Source organism: Triticum aestivum, chromosome 6B (genome assembly GCF_018294505.1).
Source record: "Triticum aestivum cultivar Chinese Spring chromosome 6B, IWGSC CS RefSeq v2.1, whole genome shotgun sequence".
In the NCBI taxonomy this organism is placed as follows: domain Eukaryota; kingdom Viridiplantae; phylum Streptophyta; class Magnoliopsida; order Poales; family Poaceae; genus Triticum; species Triticum aestivum.
The window spans coordinates 557,138,524-557,163,441 of NC_057810.1; the positions used below are offsets into that span (position 1 = coordinate 557,138,524).

General features: G+C 48.0%; 2 protein-coding genes across 4 annotated transcripts in view; both read left to right on the top strand.

Moving 5' to 3' along the window:
• Positions 1 to 20,205, top strand: part of LOC123137981 (quinone oxidoreductase PIG3) — an 82,493-nt gene extending 62,288 nt beyond the window's left edge. The window contains exons 1-5 of one of the 3 annotated variants that reach the window (XR_006468712.1): positions 18,013 to 18,334; positions 18,428 to 18,592; positions 18,912 to 18,997; positions 20,007 to 20,056; positions 20,191 to 20,205. The gene's annotated coding sequence lies outside the window, so the exon portion shown is untranslated. Of the gene's footprint in view, positions 1 to 18,012; positions 18,335 to 18,427; positions 18,593 to 18,911; positions 19,308 to 20,006; positions 20,057 to 20,190 lie in introns of those variants that run through there. The other 2 variants (XR_006468713.1, XM_044557874.1) reach the window with 2 other exon arrangements.
• A 311-nt stretch (positions 20,206 to 20,516) lies between these two features.
• On the top strand, positions 20,517 to 22,401 carry LOC123139372 (bidirectional sugar transporter SWEET6b-like). The gene is made up of 5 exons (XM_044559184.1): positions 20,517 to 20,869; positions 20,968 to 21,184; positions 21,312 to 21,473; positions 22,007 to 22,126; positions 22,240 to 22,401. Exons 1-5 carry the CDS (start codon positions 20,790 to 20,792, stop codon positions 22,399 to 22,401), a joined length of 741 nt encoding a protein of 246 aa, XP_044415119.1. The 5' UTR covers positions 20,517 to 20,789.
• The last annotated feature ends 2,517 nt before the right edge of the window (positions 22,402 to 24,918 follow it).

Consider the following 24,918-nt stretch of genomic DNA (forward strand, 5'->3'; position numbering starts at 1 on the left):
GTCGAGAAGTACGCTGCACAGGAAAAATCACACTAGATGTAGTGTTCGGCTCGCCGGACAATTACAGGTCCGAAGAGGTCACGTTCCAAGTGGCCCCATTCGGCAGAGGATATCATGCCTTATTAGGGTGAGAGGCATTCACAATCTTCCAAGCTATACCCCATTACGGGTACATGAAGCTCAAAATGCCCGGACCCAATGGAATAATCACTCTCACCAGTGATCCAGATACATCACTCCATGCTGAAAATAAGACAGCCGCACTGGCCCTAGAGGCATTATCCGAAGCCCTAGCGCCAGAGGAATTAACTACGCTGCGCTCCACGGTGGATAGGGACGATGTGATACTCGATAAGAGGTCCAAGTCCACCTCTTTTAAACCAGCAGACGAAATAGTCAAATTTCAGGTCCATCCAACGGACCCCACAAAGATGGCATCCATTGGGGCACAATTAAATCCTGATGTAGAAGCTGCACTACGAGAATTCCTTCGGGAAAATTGGGACATTTTTGCCTGGCACCCTTCAGACATGCCAGGAATCCCACGCAGGCTGGCAGAGCACAGCCTAAATATCCTAAAAGGATTCAAGCCAGTCAAACAAGCTCTTCGGTGATTTTCCGAACCCAAAAGACAGGCAATGGGAGAGGAGCTAGCCAAACTCTTAGAAGCCGGATTCATCAGAGATATCAAACATCCGGACTGGCTAGCCAACTTGGTAATGGTACCAAAAAAGGACAAATCCTGGCGCCTCTGCGTCGATTTCAAAGACCTTAACAAGGCCTGTCCAAAGGACCCTTTCCCTCTCCCTCGCATCGACCAAATCATCGATGCTACCGCAGGGCACGATTCATTGTGCTTCCTCGATGCATACTCCGGACACCATCAAATCAAGATGGTGGAAAAAGACCAGGCCGCAACGGCATTCATTACTCCATATGGGCCATTCTGCTTCAACACAATGCCCTTCGGACTCAAAAACGCCGGCGCAACATATCAGCGCATGATTCAGACATGTCTGGCTACCCAGATAGGCAAAACAGTAGAGGCATACGTAGACGATGTGGTCGTCAAGACCAAACACGTCGAAACTCTAGTAGACGACTTGACGGTGACATTTGACAACCTCCGAGCATATGACATTAAGCTCAACCCGGAAAAATGTGTCTTCGGTGTACCAGCCGGAAAGCTTTTGGGCTTCATTGTATTCGGTAGAGGAATTGAAGCAAACCCAGCCAAGATCCGAGCTCTGTCACAATTGGATATCCCAAAAAACCTCAAGCAAATACAAAAACTAACTGGGTGCATGGCGGCTCTAAGCCGCTTCATCTCTCGTTTGGGAGAAAAGGCTCTGCCCCTCTATCGCCTCCTCCGGCGCACCGAACACTTCGAATGGACGGATGCCGCCACGGCCGGACTCGAAGAAATCAAGGCCATACTGGCAACAAATCCGGTCCTGGCTGCGCCCAACCTGGGCGAACCTATGTTATTATATATCGCAGCAACACATCAAGTTGTCAGCGCGGTACTCGTCGTTGAACGAGAAACAGAAGGGCACAGATTCCCTCTTCAAAAACCAGTGTACTACGTATCCACTGTCTTAACTCCATGAAAGTCCCGGTACCGACATTATCAAAAGATAGCGTATGCGGTGTTCATGGCATCCCGGACGCTGCGATACTACTTTCAAGAGTGTTCCATAACGGTGGCCTCCGAAGTACCTCTCAACGATATTATAAACAATCGCGACGCAACGGGCAGGATTTCAAAATGGGCCACTGAGCTCTTACCATTTGACATAACCTACAAACCACGGCGAGCTATAAAGTCGCAAGTCCTGGCTGACTTCGTCGCCGAATGGACCGAAGCCGAACTCCCTAAAGAGTACGGCGCGTACTCCAATTGGATCATGCATTTCGACGGATCCAAAATGTTGGCTGGCTTGGGGGCTGGCGTCGTCTTGACGTCCCCAACTAGAGACACAGTCCAATACGTACTTCAAATAATGTACATGGACTCCAACAACGCAGCCGAATACGAGGCCCTTCTACACGGCCTCCGGATGGCAATCTCCATGGGCATTCAACGCCTAGAGGTGCGCGGGGATTCAAACCTTGCAATATCCCAAGTAAATGGAGACTTTGACGCCAAATATCCAAAAATGGCAGCTTACCGCAACGCCGTCCTAAAAATGTCAGCTCGGTTCGAAGGACTCGAATTCCATCATGTAGCCCGGGATAATAACCAGGCAGCAGACGTGTTAGCACGCATCGGCGCAAAACGTGACGCCGTCCCTCCAAACATCTTCCTGGAACGGCTCTTTAAGCCATCTGTATTATGGGAAGAGGAGCCCGGAAATAACAATCCGAAGCCAGCTGCATCACCTAACTCAGACAATTCTGACACGATCGGTGGCTCAGCCAATGAAATACCACCTTCAGCCCATGAAATAATGGCAGTAATTGCCCCGTGGACGAAACCATTCCTAGCCTACTTAATTAGGCAGGAACTTCCCGAAGACCAAAACGAGGCCCGCTGCATAGTTCGGCGATCTAAAGCCTACAAGGTCCATGAGGGAGAACTTTATAAGAAAAGCACAACCGCAGTCCTTTGAAGGTGTATCTCCAAAGAGGAGGGGCGAAATCTCCTGGCTGAAATTCACGCCGGACTCAGCGGGCACCACGCCGCAGCCCGAGCCCTTGTAGGCAAGGCCTTCTGTACAGGATTTTATTGGCCAACAGCCCGGGCAGATGCTCAGGACTTAGTCCAACGATGCGTCAGTTGCCAGCTCTTTGCTAATCAGAGCCACATGCCACCCACCGCCCTCAAAACTATACCCATCACCTGGCCGTTCGCGGTCTGGGGGCTTGACATGGTTGGACCCCTTAAAGGGGGAACCCACAAGCACAAATACTTATTGGTCATGGTGGACAAATTCACCAAATGGATTGAAGCCAAGCCGGTTAAAACGGCAGAGTCCGGACCTGTGATAGACTTCATATCTGGGGTAGTACACCGTTTTGGCGTCCCCCACAGCATCATCACTGATAACGGCACGAATTTCACGGCCGACGAGGTTAAACTCTGGTGCAAAAACATGGGCATCAAGCTCGACTATGCTTCAGTCTATCACCCCCAAACTAACGGTCAAGTTGAGTGAGCAAATGGTCTAATCATGAGCGGCATCAAACCCAGACTAGTGCGGTCCCTCAAGGAATCTAACACGCACTGGGTAGAGGAGCTCGACTCCGTACTCTGGGGGCTGCGGACCACGCCAAACCGAACTACCGGATTCACACCATTTTTTATGGTGTACGGCGCAGAGGCAGTTCTGCCCTGCGATATAATTCATGACTCACCTCGCGTGCGCATGTACGAAGAAAGAGAAGCCGAGCTGGATCGGCAGGACAGTTTGGACGCCTTAGAGGAGGAGCGGGACGTGGCAAAAGCTCGTTCCGCATTTTATCAACAGCAGGCTCGAAGATATCAAAGCAGAGAAGTACGGGCCAAAGCTTACAATGTTGGCGAACTTGTTCTACGCCTGCTGGACAAGAAAAAGGACAAACTTAAGCCCAAGTGGGAAGGTCCCTTCATCATCGACCAAGTCCTGACCAGCGGAGCATACCGTCTACGTAACGCATCTGACAACCGACTCGAGCCGAACCCATGGAACACAGCCCGTCTCCGAAGATTCTACGCCTAACGCTGGACTCAGAGTTCGTCTCACTCCTCCGTCCACCTTTTTACATTTTCACTATCTCTTGTCCCCCTCCTTCTTCCCACCTTTTTTTCCAATACCTTTGATAGGCTGATTTGCGCATTGTTCACACACACTTGATGTGCTCCTAGCACTCATTATACCTGGGGGCTTCTTTAACAGAAGCTTATTTATACGGGTTTCATGCCCAACACATGTGTCATACTTCCACATGTACCTTTTATTCACCATTATATGCATCGATATGACTTAAGTTTTGGCCAAGCTGGGTTGCCTGGCTCCTGTGCTTACCCCTACGTTCCCGATTGTTCGGCTAGGAGGTAAAGGGAGCACCTCTGCGATTGTTACTGCCGGGTCAGCCGGATGTGTACCTCAGACTGGGTGAAGCCGAAAGCTAGCGTTCTTATGAGAATATTCGGTCGGTGACTTGAAAGATGATTTATTACTTACTTATTTATTTGCCCCCAGATGCTTTTTCTGCTATTTTCGCAGTCCGGACATGCACTTTAGGGCATGCCTCCCAGGGAAAGGAACCCTTAACGGAACTATTCTCCCTGGAAGATGTTTCTTACTAACCATGTAATATAACATAGCTAGTTGGGCACTTGTCTGATAAAGCAATTATGACCCAGACACCTTGTCTCCATGCATGCCCCGGTTCTTCTATAACCGTAAGGGTATTCGGACACACTCCGGACTGTTGGGTCCCGAGGTTGAAGCCAAAAGGTCCGCAAAGACAAACGATCTACAATCCGGCTAGAAGGCATTTTACATGCCATTTCAAATTACATAGTCAAACTGACTAATTGTACTCCTCTTCCATCCCATCTAACAGGTTGTCTAATTTACAGTCCTGTTGGGAATATTTCGTGGCCAGTTCTACTTGGTCGTACATCAAGCTTACAGGGATCTCCTTCCCATCAGGCCCCGCAGGTCCGACCTCAGCCATGTGGTTTGGGTCAGCCTTCGGGTACCGCGTCTTCACCATGGCCCAGGCCTCCCTGGCGCCCTGACGACAGGCTGATATCTTCCACAGACGGAGGCGTCGCCGTGGTCCCTAAAGCTTCTCAGCAAGCCCTCCAAGGCCCTTGGGTAGGGAGACGGAAGGCCATAAAGCCTGAACGACGCTACTCATCGCCTGCCGAACACGTTTGAGCAGTTGCACCAGCTCGGGAAGTTGGTCACCCGTTGAACCAGGCATTTCCTCCGCAGGGAGACCTGTGAGCACACCTAAAGACACATTTCTGTCAATCGACTTCCTCGCTGAATTCTTCTTTTCAAAGGAATTTGCTCAAGCACTTACTATAAATGCCGCGACGAAGCCGCTGATTCTCCTTCATGGAGTCAGACAGCTGGGCCCGAACACCTTTTAGCTCTTCTCCTAGCTGGGTGTGGGCATCTTGGAGCTTGTTTCTCTCCTGCTGCACCTTCATAAGCACCCTCTCGCCGGCCTTTAGCTGACGCAGTAGTTGTTGCTTGTTTGGATCTAGTCCGGCGCCCTCTGCAATATTATTGTCAGATTTACGCACATGCCGCACTTTGTTAACTACTTATCTTTTCGAAGTACATATTACCAGCGGGGGTCTCTGTGGCTCCCCCTGTGGTGGCTAGTGCGGCCTCAAGTTGGGCCTTGCACTCTTGGAGCTCCTGGGACAGGTGGGTATTCTTCTCCGTAAGATCCTGCATAATAAATGATCCTTAAATCAGTTATTTTAACTATTTTAAGTCTCGGGGGCTACTAGCATATATAACTATTAAAATTACTTACTCGTATGTCCTTCACGTACTGCTCCGTGGCTCTGGTTAAACCATCTTGAGCAGCACGGAGGTGCGCGTTTCCCGCATCAAAGGCATTCAACGCCTCCGGGGAGAAACACGCGTCACGAAGAACTGTCCGGCGACGCCTGTGATTCATGGTGCTCTCCACCTCAGACCGGGTGGCGGACAGCCTGTCGGCATCCTCCGTCGGAGGAGCATCCGGCTCTTGTCTTGTGTTCGCCTCCACTTCCGGACCACGCGATGGAGCATGGCTAGCGGAGACTTGGTTGGCAACCTCTCCGGACACTGTCCGGCGAGCGCTCTTTCTCCTGGAAAAAGTTATGAGCATTAATATACCTCCTAGGGATCCTTCCCTTAAAAACAACGGTGCGCTGTACCGTTACGGCGACGTTTCGATTCGCGTCGCACTCCTCTTCCGCCTGCTGGGCCGAACTGACCCTTGCTGGTCAGCCGCCGCAGGTTCGGCTTCCCGCCTTAAAGGCACCTCCTGTGATGCACCATCATTATAGGATGGTCAGAGTTGAGCACGAATCAAATGATGGTGTCAAGACCTCGGTCTTAGTCACCTGGGAGGCCGGAAACAAACCGGGGTAGTCAGCCGTAATGGCGACTAGGGCATTGTCCATGCTAAGTTGGTGGAACACCCCGTCAATCAGCTCCACCTTTATGTCCGGATCCTCTGCGGAGGTCGGATCAAGGGATCGTTCCAGATCCTCGAGCTGTGGAGTTAGGCTTCATACGCCCTCCACGTCCCGGCGCAGTTCCTGCGTCGAAATCACAAAGTAAGATACTTGACTTTAGAAGTATGGATCGGGTAGATAAATGTCTGCTTACCCAGCTCCAAGGGTTGTTCATGGAAAATCCGTTCAATGGATTCGTGTGGAGAAAGTCCTCCTCCTCCCCCTTGTACAAGCCGGACAGGATCTTTGCCAGATCGGCTGCCGATCCCGGCCCTCTGCGGCCATGACGGGTGGCGTCGTCTTCCCTGTTGAAATCCCACATAGGGTGGCCCCTATATTGGAGTGGCTGCACCCCTCGCATAATGCACGTGGCCATGATTCCGATCATGGTCAATCCGGAGTGGGCCAGTAACCTAATCCGGCCCATCAGATAATGGACGCTCCCATCATCCTCCCGTTGAGGGCTCCGCGGATGCCAACTCAGGCGTTTCTTCAAGGGAGCATTGCTGAACTCTGGGAGGCCGATCCGAACTGGATCCGGCAGAGGGGCGTCCTCCATGTAGAACCATTCCGAAGGCCAGTCTTCGGACGCCTTCTTCGGGGTGCCGGATAGATATCCGGTCCCGGCGATGCACCATATTTTGGCTCCGCCCACTTGATATATCGACCCCTCATAAGAACGGGGTACAAGGCAAAACAATCTCTTCCACAGCGCAAAATGGGGCTCGATGCCCATGAACAGCTCGCAAAGAGCTACAAAGCCCGCGATGTGCAAAATGGAGGTAGGTGTGAGGTGGTGAAGTTGGAGTCCGTAGAACTCCAGGAGCCCCCGGAGAAACGGATGTATGGGAAATCCGAGTCCCCTTATTAGATAAGGGACGAAGCATACCCGCTCTCCTTTGGAAGGGTTGGGGACGCTCTCCGCCTGCTTTCCACCCTTGAAGGTGGCCAGTCCAGCTTGAACCGGAACCATGAAAGCTGGGGGAAGATATCCCTCGGTTTGGAGTGCCACTAGCTCGCTGTGTGGAACTGAGCATCTCCCCCAATCTCCTGGCTTAGGGCTGGGAGCGCGAGAGGAGGAGCCGCGTCGACTATCCATGATGGAATGGATTTTTGTCAGAGGCGCTTCAATGAGAACTTGCGGATGGAGGATGGTGTGAGCTGGATCTAGATCCTCGCCTCTCTTATAGGCGGCTCGTTCGCAGGGCTAGGGGGTACAATGTAAAAATATCCTAGCTTTTCGCATTCATGCGACACGTGGAAGAAGGCCATTATTGGGCGTGGAAGCCAAGGAGCGCAACATTTATAAGGAAGCCGAACACTATTCGACAGGAACATGAAGTTTGAAGGAGAACCCGCCTTGCAACGCCGAAGACAATATACGCACCGGACTCGTCGTCGCTGAAGCCCGGTTCGGGGGCTACTGAGGGAGTCCCGGACTAGGGGGTGTCTGGATAGCCGAACTATCATGGTTGCCCGGACTCCAAGATTATGAAGATACAAGATTGAAGACTTTGTCCCGTGTCCGGATGGGACTTTCCTTGGCGTGGAAGGCAAGCTTGGCGATACGGATATGTAGATCTCCTACCATTGTAACCGACTTTGTGTAACCCTAGCCCTCTCCGGTGTCTATATAAACCGGATGGCCTTAGTCCATAGGACGAACAACAATCATACCATAGGCTAGCTTCTAGGGTTTAGCCTCCTTGATCTCGTGGTAGATCCACTCTTGTAACACACATCATCAATATTAATCAAGCAGGACGTAGGGTTTTACCTCCATCAAGAGGGCCCGAACCTGGGTAAAACATCGTGTCCCTCGTCTCCTGTTACCATCCGCCTAGACGCACAGTTCGGGACCCCCTACCCGAGATCCGCCGGTTTTGACACCGACAGGAATCATAATTCCTTTGCATTTGAGCTTCTAATTATTCAGATGATTCCACAACCGTTGCATTTGCATTCTTTCCTCTTCTGGTTGAGTACCGATACTCACATCAGATCCTTTGTGGACCATCAAGTCCTTTGTTGGATTGTTATCCGACAGTGTCCTTCATACTTAATCACCTTGTGAGTTATTTCCCTGATACATAATACCATTGGTAAATCCTATACTTTGAATTGGCCAACCATGCTCTGCTTTCGAGCTGGTGATAATTACTCTCGAAGCTGGTGGTATATGTTTCTAAGATGCCCTGATGGGTTGAACCTATGCCTTTCTTAATCGGTGTGAACCCGAAAGTTTTTCAAGGTTCATACTCCTCTGGTAATTCACCAAGTAGGTCTTCGCACTCAAATCACTTTAATAGAGTAGTGAATGAAAGGTTATGCATTGAAGAAATGGGAGTCGACCTTGAACTTTGTGTTCATGCCCATGGACACGATGTAGATCTTATCATTAAAGCTTCTCTTACATTAATTTTTCCCTTGGTATTAGTTCATCCTATATCTGGGATCATGCCTTTTTGCAATCGTGGTCCCGACCACGTTCTCCTTTACTTACCATTTCTCGTGCAAGTTTAAGCACTTGTCTTGTGTAGAGCAATACCCCAGTCCAACCTCTACTTTGATCTATCATCGAGTATCACCCCCTGGTATCTCGAGATTATCATGGAACTGCATAACTTCTTACGAGTACTTCATCAAGTACTACATTCTCAAGGATTCCAATTTTGCACGGGCTTCGAGTTATTAAACACTCAAAGACACCGATAACTAAACCGAGTCCGCGCTGCAGTTCAACAACTCTTAGTAATCTTCCTTGCGTATGAGTTTGTACCCAATCACCGCACTCATAGCCTGTTTGGCTATATGATTATCATGATGATTTTAACGGTGCTACCTGGTCCTTATTCTCGGAGCACCACTTTCGACGATGAGCTAAGCTTGCTTCGGTTTTCCTTGTCATATCATTTCACCTTGAACAGCAAGCTTGATTTCGAGTTTGTGTCGTACTCGTGGTTCCAATAACCTTTCGCTTCATCATTCCTTTGACTTGATGTCATCGCCGATTGATTACATCTTCATGAATTCTCTTGACAAATGTGTCATGATCATCATCAACATTTTGATGATCTTCCAAAATATCTATTGAATTCTTCATGAGAAATACCATCCTTGCCCTCGATGAGTTGTGTTATCACCGGCCACTTTATTGCCTTCCCTCCAACACAAACTTGTTCGTGTTTTGTGTTATACCTTGAGTTCCTTGCTATCCAGCATTTATTCTTCTTTACCTTGGAGTGTTACCATCTTTTATGTCAAGAATGTCATGAGGATTACTCCACCTCTTAAGAATTCTTGGTATAGTGACACTTCTCACCATCACCATTCTTTCTTGGTCCCCGTGTTGCTTCCAACAAGTGAATGGTGTTGTTTGGATTCTGCCCTTCTAGCAACCCTCTTGCTTTGAAGTTAATGGTCGCGCGTTCATTCTTAGACTATTGATTATTGAATCACCATTCCGAGGTTGGTCGTGCAACCCAGCCCATATTCGGGTGCACCTTTCAACCAATGTTTAATTGTGTATGTTTTTCTCGAGCATACATCATTATACCATTTGATCTGACAAATGTTATCTCCTTGTTCACATAATTGTGCAAATCCATCTTTTGTTGATCCCGATAAATTGCCGCTGATTCCATCAGCCACCCCCTCATCCTCTCCTTGGTTTAATGATGATGAATCCTTGTCTTCGAACTCACTTCCATAGTCATTTCCCGAGAATCTTACATTGTCATTTCTTCTATTTGTGTTGCACCTTTTCTTCCCGGACATCCTGAGTCTGAGGTATTATGATACCAATCGGATCTGAATCTCGGTCAGATATTATGGTTGGGACAACTTTCCAGGAGTTATGATGTTGGTTCTTAGATGACCCGGTAAGATGATGTCATGCCTAGCAACCCCCTGGCCGAAGGCCCTATTGTTATAGATTCTTTTTCATCAAGGTTATCCATTCTTCCATGAGGAAATTGTAGGACTTATCCTATAAGTTGTTTCCGATGAATCCTTTGTGTATCCAAAGTTTGACCTTGGCTTGAATAACATGGCAGTGCTATCTCGAAGCATGTCTATGGTACTCCGATTTTCAATAAGAACATTTGAAGCACCATACTAAATGTTTCTTGTTGAAATTACCCAAACACCGTTGTATGGGTAATGTCATGAAATTTCTCGTCTCTTATCTAAAGGGTTTTCTACCTTATATCCTGTCTTGGATATCATCCTCTGCTTGTCCTTGGGAAGGATATATCCCCGAAATATGTGTTTAAACACATTTTCCTTTCCATTGTTCTGTTTAATCTGATGATCACCTTTTCCTTTCCATTAATTTGTTTAACCTTCCTTGTGATCCATATGATCTAAGCAGTAATGTTCTTCTACTTTTGTAAACACCTTGGCGTACAACCGTGTCAGTAAGACCCTATTGCATTTGTCGATAGCATTCCGGTAACCATCGATGGACGAGAACTTTGCCTATTGGTCCGCCTCGTTCAACGAGCAGGAAAATGGTTCTCTTTGTCCCTCGCCCTTGGTACCAACGATGCAGTCAACATAACTGACCGGCTACCCTCTGACATGCCTTGCTATCATGACCGTGCAAGATGTCACCGCCATTCCTACTTTAACCCACATGGTGGGCCCATAACCCACAAGTTCCACAGGATCGAAACCTGACTCTCCTGTACAACCCTGTTTCTAATGGTTATTCCTCATGCTTGGCTTCGTATTTAATTCATGGGCCACCTTCCTAGTGTTCTATTCTGGTATCAGACCCAATTCTTACTCTCGTTACTCTGAACCCCTTTCTCACCCTGGTTCAGACCTCGAGCAACTATCTATCCGCTTGGAACCTCTTATTGTACCTTTGTACCTTACTCTCGATGTATTTTATATGTTCAACTCGAGAGATACTCTTATGCTCATTCTTGGGTTAACCCCCAGATTGTTCCCTCATAAGCATTTTGGTCGTAGCCGAGTTGCCCCTTATTAATTCGTTAGTACGTTGGAGATCTCGAAGAAAGGATGACGGCTCCATCATGATGACCTGGAGCAGAGAAATGAAGACTTCAACATAATGGATCCACCTCTTCGAGAAGAGCAACCAAAGGCGAGAAGATTCGTTAGGATTTCGTAACCAGACCTTTCCCCCTAGTCCCCCTCTTAAATCTCGGGACGAGATTTCTTGTAGTGGAGGAGATTTGTGACGACCGGATAATTAAGCTACAGTAATCCCACGCTAATGATGCCACGTCACCACGGTCACTCTTGTTAACCTCGCGATGATTCGAAACCGTTTCAAAATTCAATTTCAAATTATTGTCAACAATAAAAGTTTTCAAAAGTTAAAACAAAAATGTTCGGGAGGTGCCATAATTTGCATATGTATATGGTGCAATAAACACATTTTTATAAAATGCCTAGATATTTTATAGTGGATGGAAACAAGAAAACAATTAAATAAAAAGAAAAACAGAACCTAACTAAACAAAAAAATAACAAAAGCCTGCCCCCCCACTAGGCCTCGGCCCAGCTGGCCATCGGGCCAACCAGGCCGGCCCACCCGCGCCTACTAACCCCCACCCCGGTCAAACCTTATCCCACCGACACCCCCATTCCCCCACTCGCTCGCCTCTCCCTCTCCCCTCTCTCCTCTCGATCTCATCTGGATCGGGGAGGGGCCCGACCCCGGCGTCGCCCGCGCCCGTCCCGCCGTCGTTGCGCCGACGCCACCCAGAGCGCCCCCGCCTCGGCCACCCCATTGTCTCTTCCCCACCGGATCCCCTCGAGCTACGTCGCCTGAGGCCACCCATTGGAGCTCGACTCCTCCCCAACGAGCTCCTCGTCGGTCATCGGAAGCCGCTCGTAGATTCGCCGGCCTCCGCCCGGCCCAGGCTGCCCTGACCACTTTCCCCGAGTTCGATCCCGTGCCGTCGCCGGATCGCCCGTGGATCTCGCCGGACTGCTTCCCCGCTGGACTGCGCCTCCCCACCTCTCCCTCGCCGGCATCACCGAGCCACGTCGACCCCTCCCCTTCAACGCTCGTGAGCACGCTCCCCATCCACCCTCTGCTTGCTTGTCACTAAACGCGCCCGTGCTACGGGCTGTACACGGCCCGCACGGCGCGCCATCGCGCGCGCGCACACGCGCCCGCCTTCCCTGCCTACCCCTGCTGCTGCCCAGCGTCGCCCCGCTGCACCTTGCCCCGTGGTTGGCCGCGCCCGTCTCATCACGCTCCAGCTCGCCCGCGGCCATTCCCTGGCCGGCGCCCCACTGTGCCCCGGTGGCCTGCGCCCGCCCCATCACCCCGAATGGCCCCGCCCGTTCGTCGGCGACCATCTGCGCCCGTTCGGGCTGGTACCCGTAGCAGCGCCCGTAACCCGTGCGCCCGCAAGGCCTCTCTGGGCCAATGACCTGTGGGGCCCCACCCCCCAGAACGATTTTTTATAAAAAAAGAGGAAAAAGTAATAATAAAAATAAATTTAATTAATTAATTAGCTAATTAACTAAATTAATTAAATTAATTAATCGTAATTAGATTGATTTAATCACTATTTACCTAATTAACTGTTAGTTAGTTAATCAGTCAATGACAGGCGGGACCCTCATGTCAGTTTGACTAGTCAACACCTCTATTGACTGCTGACGTCATGCTGACATCATGTTGATGCAATAATACCAATTTTGAATTAATTTAATAATAATAAATTAGAAAATGATTTTAAAACTTTATAAATTAATAGAAATAAACCGTAGCTCGGATGAAAATACTTTGTACATGAAAGTTGCTCATAACGACGAGATGAATCCGGTTACGCAGCCTGTTCGTCCGCCACGCGTCCCTAGCATAGTGAACCTGCAACATTTCACCTACGGTGCATTTGTCCGGAAACACGAAACACCGGGGATACTTTCCCGGATGCTTCCTCCCTTCACCGGTATCACCTCATACCGCGTTAGAACACGTCTAGCTCTGCTTGTTGTCCTGTTATGCACTTGCTTGCTATGTATTTACTGTTTCTTCCCCCTCTTCTCTCCGGTAGACCCCGTGATGATGTTGATGCCCCTGTGGTCGACTACGTCATCGACGACCCCTCCTTGTCTGAGCAACCAGGCAAGCCCCCCCTTTGATCACCAGATATCGCCTATTCTACTCTCTACTGCTTGCATTAGAGTAGTGTAGCATGTTACTGTTCGGTTACTCCTATTCTGTTGCATAGCCTTTCATTGTTGCTACAGTCATTGATACCTTACCCGCAATCCTAAATGCTTAGTATAGGATGCTAGTGTATCATCATTGCTATACTATCGGGCCGTGATCACTTGGGAGGTGATCACGGGTATATACTATACATATATACATACTATACAGATGGTGACTAAAGTCGGGTCAGCTCGTTGAGTACCCGCAAGTGATTCCGATGTGGGGGCTGGAAGGACAGGTGGCTCCATCCCGGTAGAGGTGGGCCTGGGTTCCCGACGGCCCCCAACTGTTACTTTGAGGCGGAGCAACAGGGCAGGTTGAGACCGCCTAGGAGAGAGGTGGGCCTGGCCCTGTTCGGCATTCGCGGATACTTAACACGCTTAACGAGATCTTGGTATTTGATCTGGGTCTGGCTACTGGCCTATACGCACTAACCAACTACGCGGGAACAGTTATGGGCACTCGGCGTCGTGGTATCAGTCGAAGCCTTCGTGACGTCAGCAACTGAGCGGCGCGCGCCGGATTGGAACGTAAGCCTGCTCTTGTATTAAGGGGGCTAGTTCTGCTTCCGGCCGCGTATGCAACGTGCAGGTGTGCTAAGGGCGATGGGCCCAAACCCCTGTGTGCTTAGGTTTAGACCGGCGTGATGACCTCTCTGTTGTGCCTAGGTGGGGCTGTGACGTGTTGATCTTCCGAGGCCAGGCATGACCCAGGAAAGTGTGTCCGGCCAAATGGGTTCGAGCGTGTTGGGTTATGTGGTGCACCCCTGCAGGGAAGTTAATCTATTCGAATAGCCGTGATCTTCGGTAACAGGACGACTTGGAGTTGTACCTTGACCTTATGACAACTAGAACCGGATACTTAATAAAACACACCCTTCCAAGTGCCAGATACAACCCGGTGATCACTCTCTAACAGTGCGACAAGGAGGGGATCGCCGGGTAGGATTATGCTATGCGATGCTACTTGGAGGACTTCAGTCTACTCTCTTCTACATGCTGCAAGACGGAGGCTGCCAGAAGCGTAGTCTTTGACAGGATTAGTTATCCCCCTCTTATTCTGGCATTCTGCAGTTCAGTCCACCGATATGGCCCTTTACACATATATCCATGCATATGTAGTGTAGCTCCTTGCTTGCGAGTACTTTGGATGAGTACTCACGGTTGCTTTTCTCCCTCTTTTCCCCCTTTCCCTTCTACCTGGTTGTCGCAACCAGATGCTGGAGCCCAGGAGCCAGACGCCACCTTCAACGACGACTCCTACTATGCTGGAGGTGCCTACTACTACGTGCAGCCCATTGACGACGACCAGGAGTAGTTAGGAGGATCCCAGGTAGGAGGCATGCGCCTCTTTCGATTGTATCCCAGTTTGTGCTAGCCATCTTATGGCAAACTTGTTTAACTTATGTCTGTACTCAGATATTGTTGCTTCCGCTGACTCGTCTATGATCGAGCACTTGTATTCGAGCCCTCGAGGCCCCTAGCTTGTATTATGATGCTTGTATGACTTATTTATGTTTTTAGAGTTGTGTTGTGATATCCTCCCGTGAGTCCCTGATCTTGATCGTACACGTTTGCGTGCATAAGTAGTGTACGATTGAATCGGGGGCGTCACATCAATGAGCCTACATCTCAACAAAGCTCACAACCAAGCTCTAAAACTAGACTTCCACAACATTGTGTGTTCAACCTTGCTGCATACAAGGAGGCACTAAATGCTAAGAAATGGCCATCCATTTGATTACAACATTGTGCTCTACCTAGTTGTAATACTGTGCCACAACATTTGTGCTACACTTGTGCTAAATTTCTGCTTCTGTTCATTTGAGGCACAATTTCTGCTAGTATAATTTTCTAGATTGAAACAAAGAGGACAACAGAGTTGAAAACATTAATGCTTAAACATCTTTAGTATATTTGTTCACTGCATTTGTTCAGTACATAACTTAAACTCCGACAGTGCATACTGAACTGCATTTCTCCACTACTTAACTACAAACGTAACTGCATTTCTCCAGTACATAACTAGAAACTTAACTAGAAACTCTCGGTGCATACTGAACTAGAAACTTAACTGCATTTCTCCTGCATCTCCTTCATCTTCACTTCTGCATTTCTCACTTCTTGATGCGGTCTCCTTCATCTTCTGCATTTCTTCACTTCTGCATCTCCTTCATCTTCTTGATGCGGTCGGAGTGGCGAATGCCGACGCGGATGTAGGTCTCCGCCTCGATTGGCATGCTCCTGTCGCCGAGCTGCGGGATCCCCGGTGCCACCATGTACACGTTGTTGTCGACAGGCGCCACCTCCCCCTCGCTGTCGTCCTCCACATCCACCACCACCTGCTCCCCCTCGCTGTTGTCCTCCACATCCACCACCACCCGCTCCCCCTTGCTGTCGTCCTCATCATCTTCACTGTACTCTCCGTCGCTATCAGAATGGACAGTAACCTGCTTCACTGCAGCTGGTACGGCGACCACGACGCCGACGAGACCTTCCACTAGAGGTGGAGGGGGGCGACGGCGGGAGCGGTAGTCATACGACCTGGCACGCTGACGCGGATTTGGTGACTTCTCCGCCTCATGCATAGCCCAAAGAAAAACTGAGACGGGTGGAATTGCACGGCCGTCGGGGAACATTGCCTTCTTCTCAACATCAGTTGCCACGGCGATGAGGCCCCTGGCATGGTCCACGCACATCTGCAAGTTCGGAAATCTGTTGCAGATCTCCTCTACATCGGCCCTCTTCTCTGAATCCCCCTTGCAATACCTGCTGACAGTTTCCTCCCACTGCTCTTGAGCACGTCGAACATCTCTTGCAGACCCCCTCTTCTTGGGCGGCATCGCCGGCGTCGAGAAGCGAGGGGAGTGGTGGGTGAGAGGCGAAGGGAGTGGTGGATGAGAATGGGGAACGACTGGGCAAGCGGTGGGTCGGCGAGTGGTGTCTGGGCGAGCGCTGGCTTTAAATGGGTGGGTGGGTGCCTGTCAAATACAATGGGTGCTAAAAGTTCAGCAAACTACAGACAACGCTTCAGAAAAATTCAGACAAAAGTTCAGTTAACTTCAGACACAAGTTGAGACTTCCTCTTTTGAAATTTTAAACTCAAATACAATTGTTGACTGGAGCTTACATAGGTGGTTGACAACACACACAATGCATCCTACATAGTACATAAAATCTTCAAAGCCATGATAACAACACACACAATGCAGGAAAAGATGGCAAATTTGTACATCAACTTGCTTCTCTGAAATTCCTTGGCAAGAACATCCATTTGTTGAGCATGCTGTGCTTTCAAATCCAGCACATAAACATCAGCATCACCAATGCTGCACTTGGCATCCATGAGAGCATGCTCCAGCTGTGATTTCTCGGTCTTGAGCTCCCTAACCTCTGTCTTCAGCCGATTCACAACATCTCGTAGATCACCTAGTAACATACTGACAAACTGATCCAGGGGATCATCATGCCACTTGAAGTACCGACAATCATATCCCTATTCAACAATTTGTGCAATTTTGTCAACAGAATCGCGCAAAGACTATAACTTTGCTGCTCAAGAGAACAACGACGGGCACAGATCGATTTACCAGAGACTGGCTGCAGTTGTAGTATCGACGACCGGGGTTGGCATTGCTCCACGAAATCCACCTCGGAGCCTTGACGTTGGAGTGGCACAACTTCTCAGGCGAGTACGCCATCGGTGGCTCCCGATATGGCACCGGCGACTGCCCTGAGAAGGACATGGACTACGGCGGCCGGTGACTTCTTGACGAGCTAGCAGACACCATGGACCGCGGCGAGGGGGCGGCGAGGGGGCGGCGAGGGGGACGGCGACAGAGTGCTTCACGACGAGGAGGCGGCGACAGAGCGATACGTGGCGAGGGGGCGGCGACAGACGTAGGGATTGCAACTAATAATTGGGGAAAGTTGCATATGTCCAGTCAGCACTATCCAGTCAGCAAGGAGAAAAGTCAAAACCATCAGACATGATTTAAGGGGGAAAACGATAATTTCCTCGAGGGAGGATAAGGCGCGCTTGCTACAAGACAAAAAAGGAGAGAAAAAGGGGGACCGGGGCCTTGGCCACTGTGATGCTAGTGCCGTTGTGATATAATATAAGGGCACCACGATATAAGAACCGTAACTGACGGCGACTTCAAAAAAAAAGAAATAGTTTTCACTTATGGATGGCATATTGGGTAATTTATTATAATTTTGAGGGTAATTTTCGTGATGTACGGACAGAAGTATTAGTCCCTTTATTATTAGATTAGATAGAGATATAGATAGAGGTATAGATTATTATTATATTATGAATATTATTAATACAATATATTTTTAGGTATAGCTGTGTGCACTTATTTGAGAATCGAGGAAGTGCGGTTAAATAGCGGGTGTCCAACCATGTGTCTACAATCCCACGTTTTGTCGTAACCACATTTTGCCGTCCAGCTTTCTTGGGCCGGATTATCTAAAAAAAACTTTCTTGGGCCGGATCTAGTTGGAGAAGCCCGGCCGTATATCTGAGTAGAGCTCTTTCTCAAAAGTTACTCAAAAAAAAAGTTACTCAAAAAAAGCTCTTTGTCAAAAGAAAAAAAAAATCCGAGTAGAGCCGACAGCAGAGCCCCGCCGTATAGGGGAGCAGTGGCCTGTACATGCGGAGCTACCTAGAGCCAGAAGCCGAAAGCAAGTGAGCTGGTGGCAGGGGACGGACGCGACGATGGTGGTGGTGGCGACCGCGAGCCCCGGCGGGCCCGAGGCGCTGCAGGTGCGCGAGGTCGAGGACCTCCCGGCGCCGGGGGAGGGCGAGGTCGGGGTGGCCGCCGCCGGCGTCAATCGCGGCGACACGGTCCAGTGGCAGGGCCGGTAGCCGCCGCCTCGCCCTACCCGGGGCTCGAGTGCTCCGGCACCATCGTCGCTCTCGGGGCCGCGCTGGGCCGTCGGTACCAGGTGCCCAGCGTGCCCCCATGGTGAATTTGGTGATGGCTGCTGCTGCTGCTCTGAACCTCACTTTTTTTTTTCGCATATGCTGTTGCGTTGCAGGTGTGCGCGCTGCTTACCGGCCGCGGGTATGTGGAGAAGGTGGAGGTTCCGACAGGGAAGCTGCTCCCGGTGACGGAGGGGGTGTCGCTGACTGACAGCCCGAGGTGGCCTGCACCGTCTGGTCCACCTTTTTCATGCTAGCCACCTCTCCCTCGGTGAATCCTTGTAAGAAAATCTCTCTTGCTAATTTGTTCTGCATGTGATGATTGCAAACGGCTAGCAATTCACTGCACTTGCTTCTTCCTTGGACTGGGACTGACTGGCTGTAAATCTCTTACACTGAGCACCTGATGAGTTGGAATGTCAGATCTCTTTTGTTAGAGCAACATGCCTCGACTAACTGAGAAATAGCCAAGTAAATTGTGCTTACTCAAATGGAGTGCGAACTAGGTTACCACAGTTACTCATATGCAAAATGAGGTGAAACGTCCTGGACTCCTGGCTGTATTTATTCCTGATGATTGGGTATCTCCAATGTATGCAGATCCATGGTGGATCAAGTGGAATCGGTACATTCGCTACACAGAATTCAAAGCACCTTGGAAATGTACACATGAGACATTATTCTTTGTAAGTGACAGTAGCGGCAAAAAATTTGCTACTTCTAAATTTGAAGGTTGCAAGTGTACACATTCAAATACACCGATTGATGTGTTAACGTTGCAGAGACAACATCTCTACTGCTCTAGGAGGCACTTTTGAGTGTCTGCATCAACCTTTAGGAATTGCAACTGGGCTGCAGAAGAGCTAAATAACAAACCATGAACTCCACATATCTATTGTGTAGATAAGTATAATAAGCAGAGACAATTTTTGACATTTTACATTCATATATCAACACAAATTGATGTATGCTATCGCTGTTATGTAGCCATGGCCATCATACAAAACCACGATGCATAAAAAATTGAGGTTCGTCATTTATATTCCAAGATATGAGAATAGAAAGACCAATTTACACAAAAGTTCACTGGGATGAATTTATAAAATTAGCTGGGAATTACTACAGTTTGTCTACAATTTATAAAACAGCACTGCTAAGTTTCATTTTGTTCCAAACATTGTGCCAATTCACATGGACCAAGCTTATATATGGTACTTCCAACCCACAAACTAAACAGATTTCTTAGTTCAGATCATACATTTAGTTTTATGTAGGAAAAGTCTAGCGCGGCTCTTAAGAACCCTAACAAATGCTGCTTTGTTTTTACAACTTTCATTGTTTCTAACATCCAAATCAAACTGTTGTTACACACATGTTTGCTGTATAGATGCACTAAAAAAAATTCCTACATTTACTTTCTTGTAGAATTGCATTTTTCTGGTTGTAAAAATAGGATGAGCAGCAACTTTCTTGTCAACATGATGGCCTCCTGAAAATAATTGAGACCCGTCCATCACTTATTTATGAACTACTTTTCAGTGTCTTCTATCGATGATAAGTGAGCTACTTTTTCTTTAGAGATCGCCATCTCATTGGCACTAACTTGTATAGCACACAGTTTCCCTTCCCAATGCACTCGTAATGCATAGATAGTCCCTCCTAATCATTTTGTGTTCGTTTTTTGTCAAGATTCAGATCGAATTTCTGACATCAGAGACACGTATTCTGTTAATCAGGTGCTGAAGGTAAGATCAGGACACAAAAAACATATTGGACTTAATAATTAGCAGTTTATGTGCGAAAATACTTATTTTCCAGGAATCTAGCTTCATGTAAGCATGCAAAGTTGATTTTTTACATCCAATTTGACCAATTGCAGAAAAAATCAATCCTCTCCACTTGAAGGTAGGTGATGCACACAGATTTCTTCTTACCTTGCAAGCACCGTTGGATGAAGACAGTAGGCATGATCATGGACAAACGCAGTGAGTGCTCAACCCATCTGTACATACGCTGCACTTTATGCCCCCGTGCCGCTGCCATCCTTATCATGCCTCTCCTTGATCTGGCTCCCCAGTGCCGTCTTGCCTCGATCTTGCAGGAGAGGAGGACATTGTTTATTTGCGTAGGACTGTCGGGGGATAATTGGATCGAGTAGGAGTTGTTACGTGGAAGAGGAGCTAGCTGGGCGATCCTTTGGCTAGGTGACGAGGAAGAAATTGAGACGGCCGGCTGTTGTACGGGAGCACGGCCAGAGATGGAGTTCGATACGGTCTGCACCCAAATCAGAAGGTTTGGCCACCCTTAACAATATCCTCATCGGATATAACTTGGGGAAGGCGAAGGCGTACCCCCTACTATATAAGCTCGGCCACCCACGCCCCAAACAAATCACAACCAACCTTCCTCAAGTCGTTTGTTCCCCCGAGCAATCGAGTTGTGTTCCCGGCGGGCGATCGATCGATCTTGCTGAGCATCATGGTTTCCGCCGACGTGGCCCGCAACATCGTGGGCATCATTGGCAATGTCATCTCCTTCGGCCTCTTCCTCTCCCCTGTGTAAGCCCTCTCCTCCTCCTCTCGGCAATGTATTCATGGATGGAAGGTGGTTGCTAGGGCATGAATCTGACGCTCGTTTTCTGCTTGTGCGTACGCAGGCCGACGTTCTGGCGTATCTGCAAGGCCAAGGACGTGGAGGAGTTCAAGCCGGACCCCTACCTGGCGACGCTCATGAACTGCCTGCTCTGGTTCTTCTACGGGCTCCCTATCGTCCACCCCAACAGCACCCTCGTCCTCACCATCAACGGCATCGGCCTCGTCATCGAGGGCGCCTACATCATCATGTTCATCATCTACGCGGCCAAGAACACAAGGGTACGTACGTGCAACCCTCCTAGTGCCCCCTCATCCGGCCTACTGTCTCTTTTCGCCATTAGTTTCTGTACAGAAGATCCTCCTGCATGCCCCTAACCCATGCCATGCGCCTGTGCTTTGCGTGCAGTGGAAGATGCTCGGCGTGCTCGCCATCGAGGCGGCGTTCATGGCTGCCGTGGTGGCCGGTGTGCTCGTCGGCGCCCACACCCACGAGAAGCGCTCCATGATCGTAGGCATCCTCTGCGTCATCTTCGGCTCCATCATGTACGCCTCCCCGCTCACCATCATGGTACGTACCCCACCCCAACTTATGGATCGTCGACCCGTGATCTTTGATAACTGCTTTAACTTGTGAGTTCAGGTGGCTAATTAATCTGCGTTGTGCATGTATGTGTTGTAATGATACGTTGTCTAGAAAAATACCTTCCTATAATTTATTTTTAAAGTTCTAGTAGATGCTTTTGGCAGATCTCAATTTGTTAAGTAGTACACCTTGTTTGTTGTGATTCTGCTTGAAAATCTATGTCCATCTAAAAGATGCACCCACCTTTCATGTTTTAACGTTCGTGCCAAAACCCTGTTAAAAAAAGTCCGAATTGAGTTATTCACCTCTCACGCACCCAAGTTCTTCTACAATATGCTACATCATATATTTTTAATCAAAAAAGCCTACGGTTTATTTCTATCTCAAAGGTAAACTTCCTTTACAGGGTGAATTACTAGCTCAGGCTAATTGTTAATGACGGACGCTGAGTGTACTAAATACTAATATAACTCAAAAAATTAAGATGAAAGTAGTAATATTGTACTGCTTATTTGCAGGGTAAAGTGATCAGGACCAAGAGTGTGGAGTACATGCCGTTCTTCCTGTCACTGGTAAACTTCCTCAACGGTCTCTGCTGGACGGGCTATGCGCTAATCAAGTTTGACATCTACATCACGGTATGTACATAGACATTGGACAAAAAAAAGTCACAAACCCATCCAGACTTACAATCAAGAATTCCTCAGCGTGGTTCGATCTAACTGTTATGGCCTCTTTAAATTCTGTGCAGATCCCCAATGCCCTTGGTACAATCTTCGGCCTCGTCCAGCTGATCCTCTACGGGTACTACTACAGATCTACCCCCAAGAAGGGCAAGAACGTCGAACTGCCCACCATCCTCACCAAAAACGCCGTTACCAGTGGCAACGTCTCGGTCACCATTGAGAAATAAGCTTGGCGTGGTTTTTAGCCCTAAAGATTTTGAGTAGTTAATACCGGATGATACTTCAACAGGTCTGATGTTAATTAGTAGTACTTTTTGTTAGCTAGTATAGTCTGAGATTGCCTTTAATTTTGTGAACCATTGTCGTCTGTCCGAGACTACAGTGCAAATTGCAAGTGTATAATATAAATACCAATGCAGCTGAGTTATCCCAGAGATATATTATGACACCACGTATGCCTGCCTGTTTTCAATCTGCTCTTACGTGATGATACAATTGATTTGTTAATTACAGTGTGTGGTGGCTTTGTTAAATTATTTTATTCAATATCCACGATGTGTTTGTATTATGTTTCGGGCAAGGTCCTCTTCTGTTTTCTGCACAAAAACACCCAAAGGGCATCTTATTGGTGATGCAACTTGAACCTGGTGTCAGCGTAAACGAGACACAGACTTAACCTAATTACCGGTCTTTTCCCGTGAGGCTGCCTTGTTACCACATCGACCTCTTTTTTGCGGGAAGTATGATGCTTTGAGTCCATGCTAGAAATATTTTTCTGAATCTTGTAACATGTTAATTGTTTGTCATATATATTTCATTAGTGTGTTTGATTGCATGGTGTCTACTATATAGACACACACTTTTTCGTCAAGAAAATGAGTTGAGTATAGGAAGAGCTATGCTCAAATTAGATAGCCCATCAACTTGTGGCTATAACTAGTAAGAACCCAGACCTTTCCATTAAGGGAAATAAAATAAAATCCAACTTGAAGCAACATCCAAACAAGCAGCCCAGGCTAGCTAAACACATCCACGCTAGACCACAGACCGTGTTTTAATATCCAAGAGCAAGGTTTTTTTTATCAATTTATTTTCTTTGTATTTGAATGATCTAGAGTCATCTAGCAATCATTACTATATGAATCTAATTAGATTCTGTTTGATCAATGATCACTTATAATTTGTTAGGTTTTGTTCCCGAATCATCATCATGTCTACTAGAATTAGGAAACAAGATTCTGGTTCTGCAAAACAAAGAGTGCCAGTTGAGGCTCGAACTCAAACGAGTGCCCTCGATAGATATTTAGTGAGACTCCCAACTTGATTATGAAAATCACACCGCAGATGTTAATGTTGATGATGGTGGTGATGATAATACAATAGGAGGTTGAGGCTCATGATGCAGAAATTGATGTCTTGGAGATGATGTAGTACGAAGATATAATTGAAGATTATATTCCACGAAATACTAGACGGATGGTCCTTTTTGGTAGAACATGAGGTTCGTTCATTGCTTTGTGATCACATTACTAGTTTAGCATAGTATTTGATATATGCCTAAATAAGGTACAAATAAAACAGACTGGAAATTATATAATAAAGTGACAGTATGGTTTACGCATATTAATTCTTCTGTTATGTGAATTGTTCAATATTTTGGGCCAGATTTTGGTTTCTACCCGAGGCCCCAAATTTCCGGAGATGGCCCTGCTAAACAGCCGATGAATCCAGCCGAAGACCGATAGCCTTAAGTGAGTTGGTTTCTAGCCCCGCACAGCTCCAAACACTTCATTTGCCACCTGTTCAAAGAGGCTTACTCCCCATGCAATAGATATTTGTTGACCTCCTTTCTCTACAAAAACAACCAATAGTGAATCCAATATCCAATTAGTTTGACCAGAACAGACACATCATGGGGGAGAGGAGCAGGAAATTTGGGGGAGGGGCGGTTGCTACGGGTGGGATAAGATCGTGGGGAATATTTTTTGTTTTGTTTTTTACCGACCGAGGGCCATAGGCTAGCAAGGGTAGAAAAATTTGGAAAAGACTGAGGGAAATGGTATTTTTGACATAAACACATGAAATATTTTTAGGAAATTAGAGTTTCTTTTAGTGTGAATACGTTTCTCGGCCCGTACGACTATGATTGATACTTGTGGGCCCAGAAGACCAAGGTAGTTACTTGTGGGCCCGGAAGACTAAGATCGTTACTTGTGGGCCTGAACGACGAAGATTGGTATTTGTGGACCAGGATAATACTTGCGAGGCCGGACAACTAAGGTTGGTACTTGTGGGTCCGGACGACTATGATCGATACTTGCAAGGCTGGACGACTATGAGTTGTTTCTATGGGAGTGCATGGGAACAAGAGCCCCCTAGCAGCCACTTATATACTCGATGAGGCTAGGGTTTATAGAGAGAGAAATCCAATCTAGGGCTGCCCCTGCATCAACTTGGAGGTTAAGTTGGTCGCATGGTATAACACCGTCAGTAGGACCTCGGTTAGGTCTTCAATATTGGCAACTAGGTGGGTGGTTGGTGGGTCAAAAAATCCGACCTTCCCACATGACTCCCATATCCGATCATAAACAGAGGTTGGACATCCAATATTGCAAGCCTATGAATCCCATATATCATCTCATTCAGAAGGGTTTTGCTGCATTCCTCATAAGCCTGACCTGACATGACACCAGTGCTAGGGGAAGTTTTACCGAGAACCGATCTGACATAGATCTAGGGTCTTC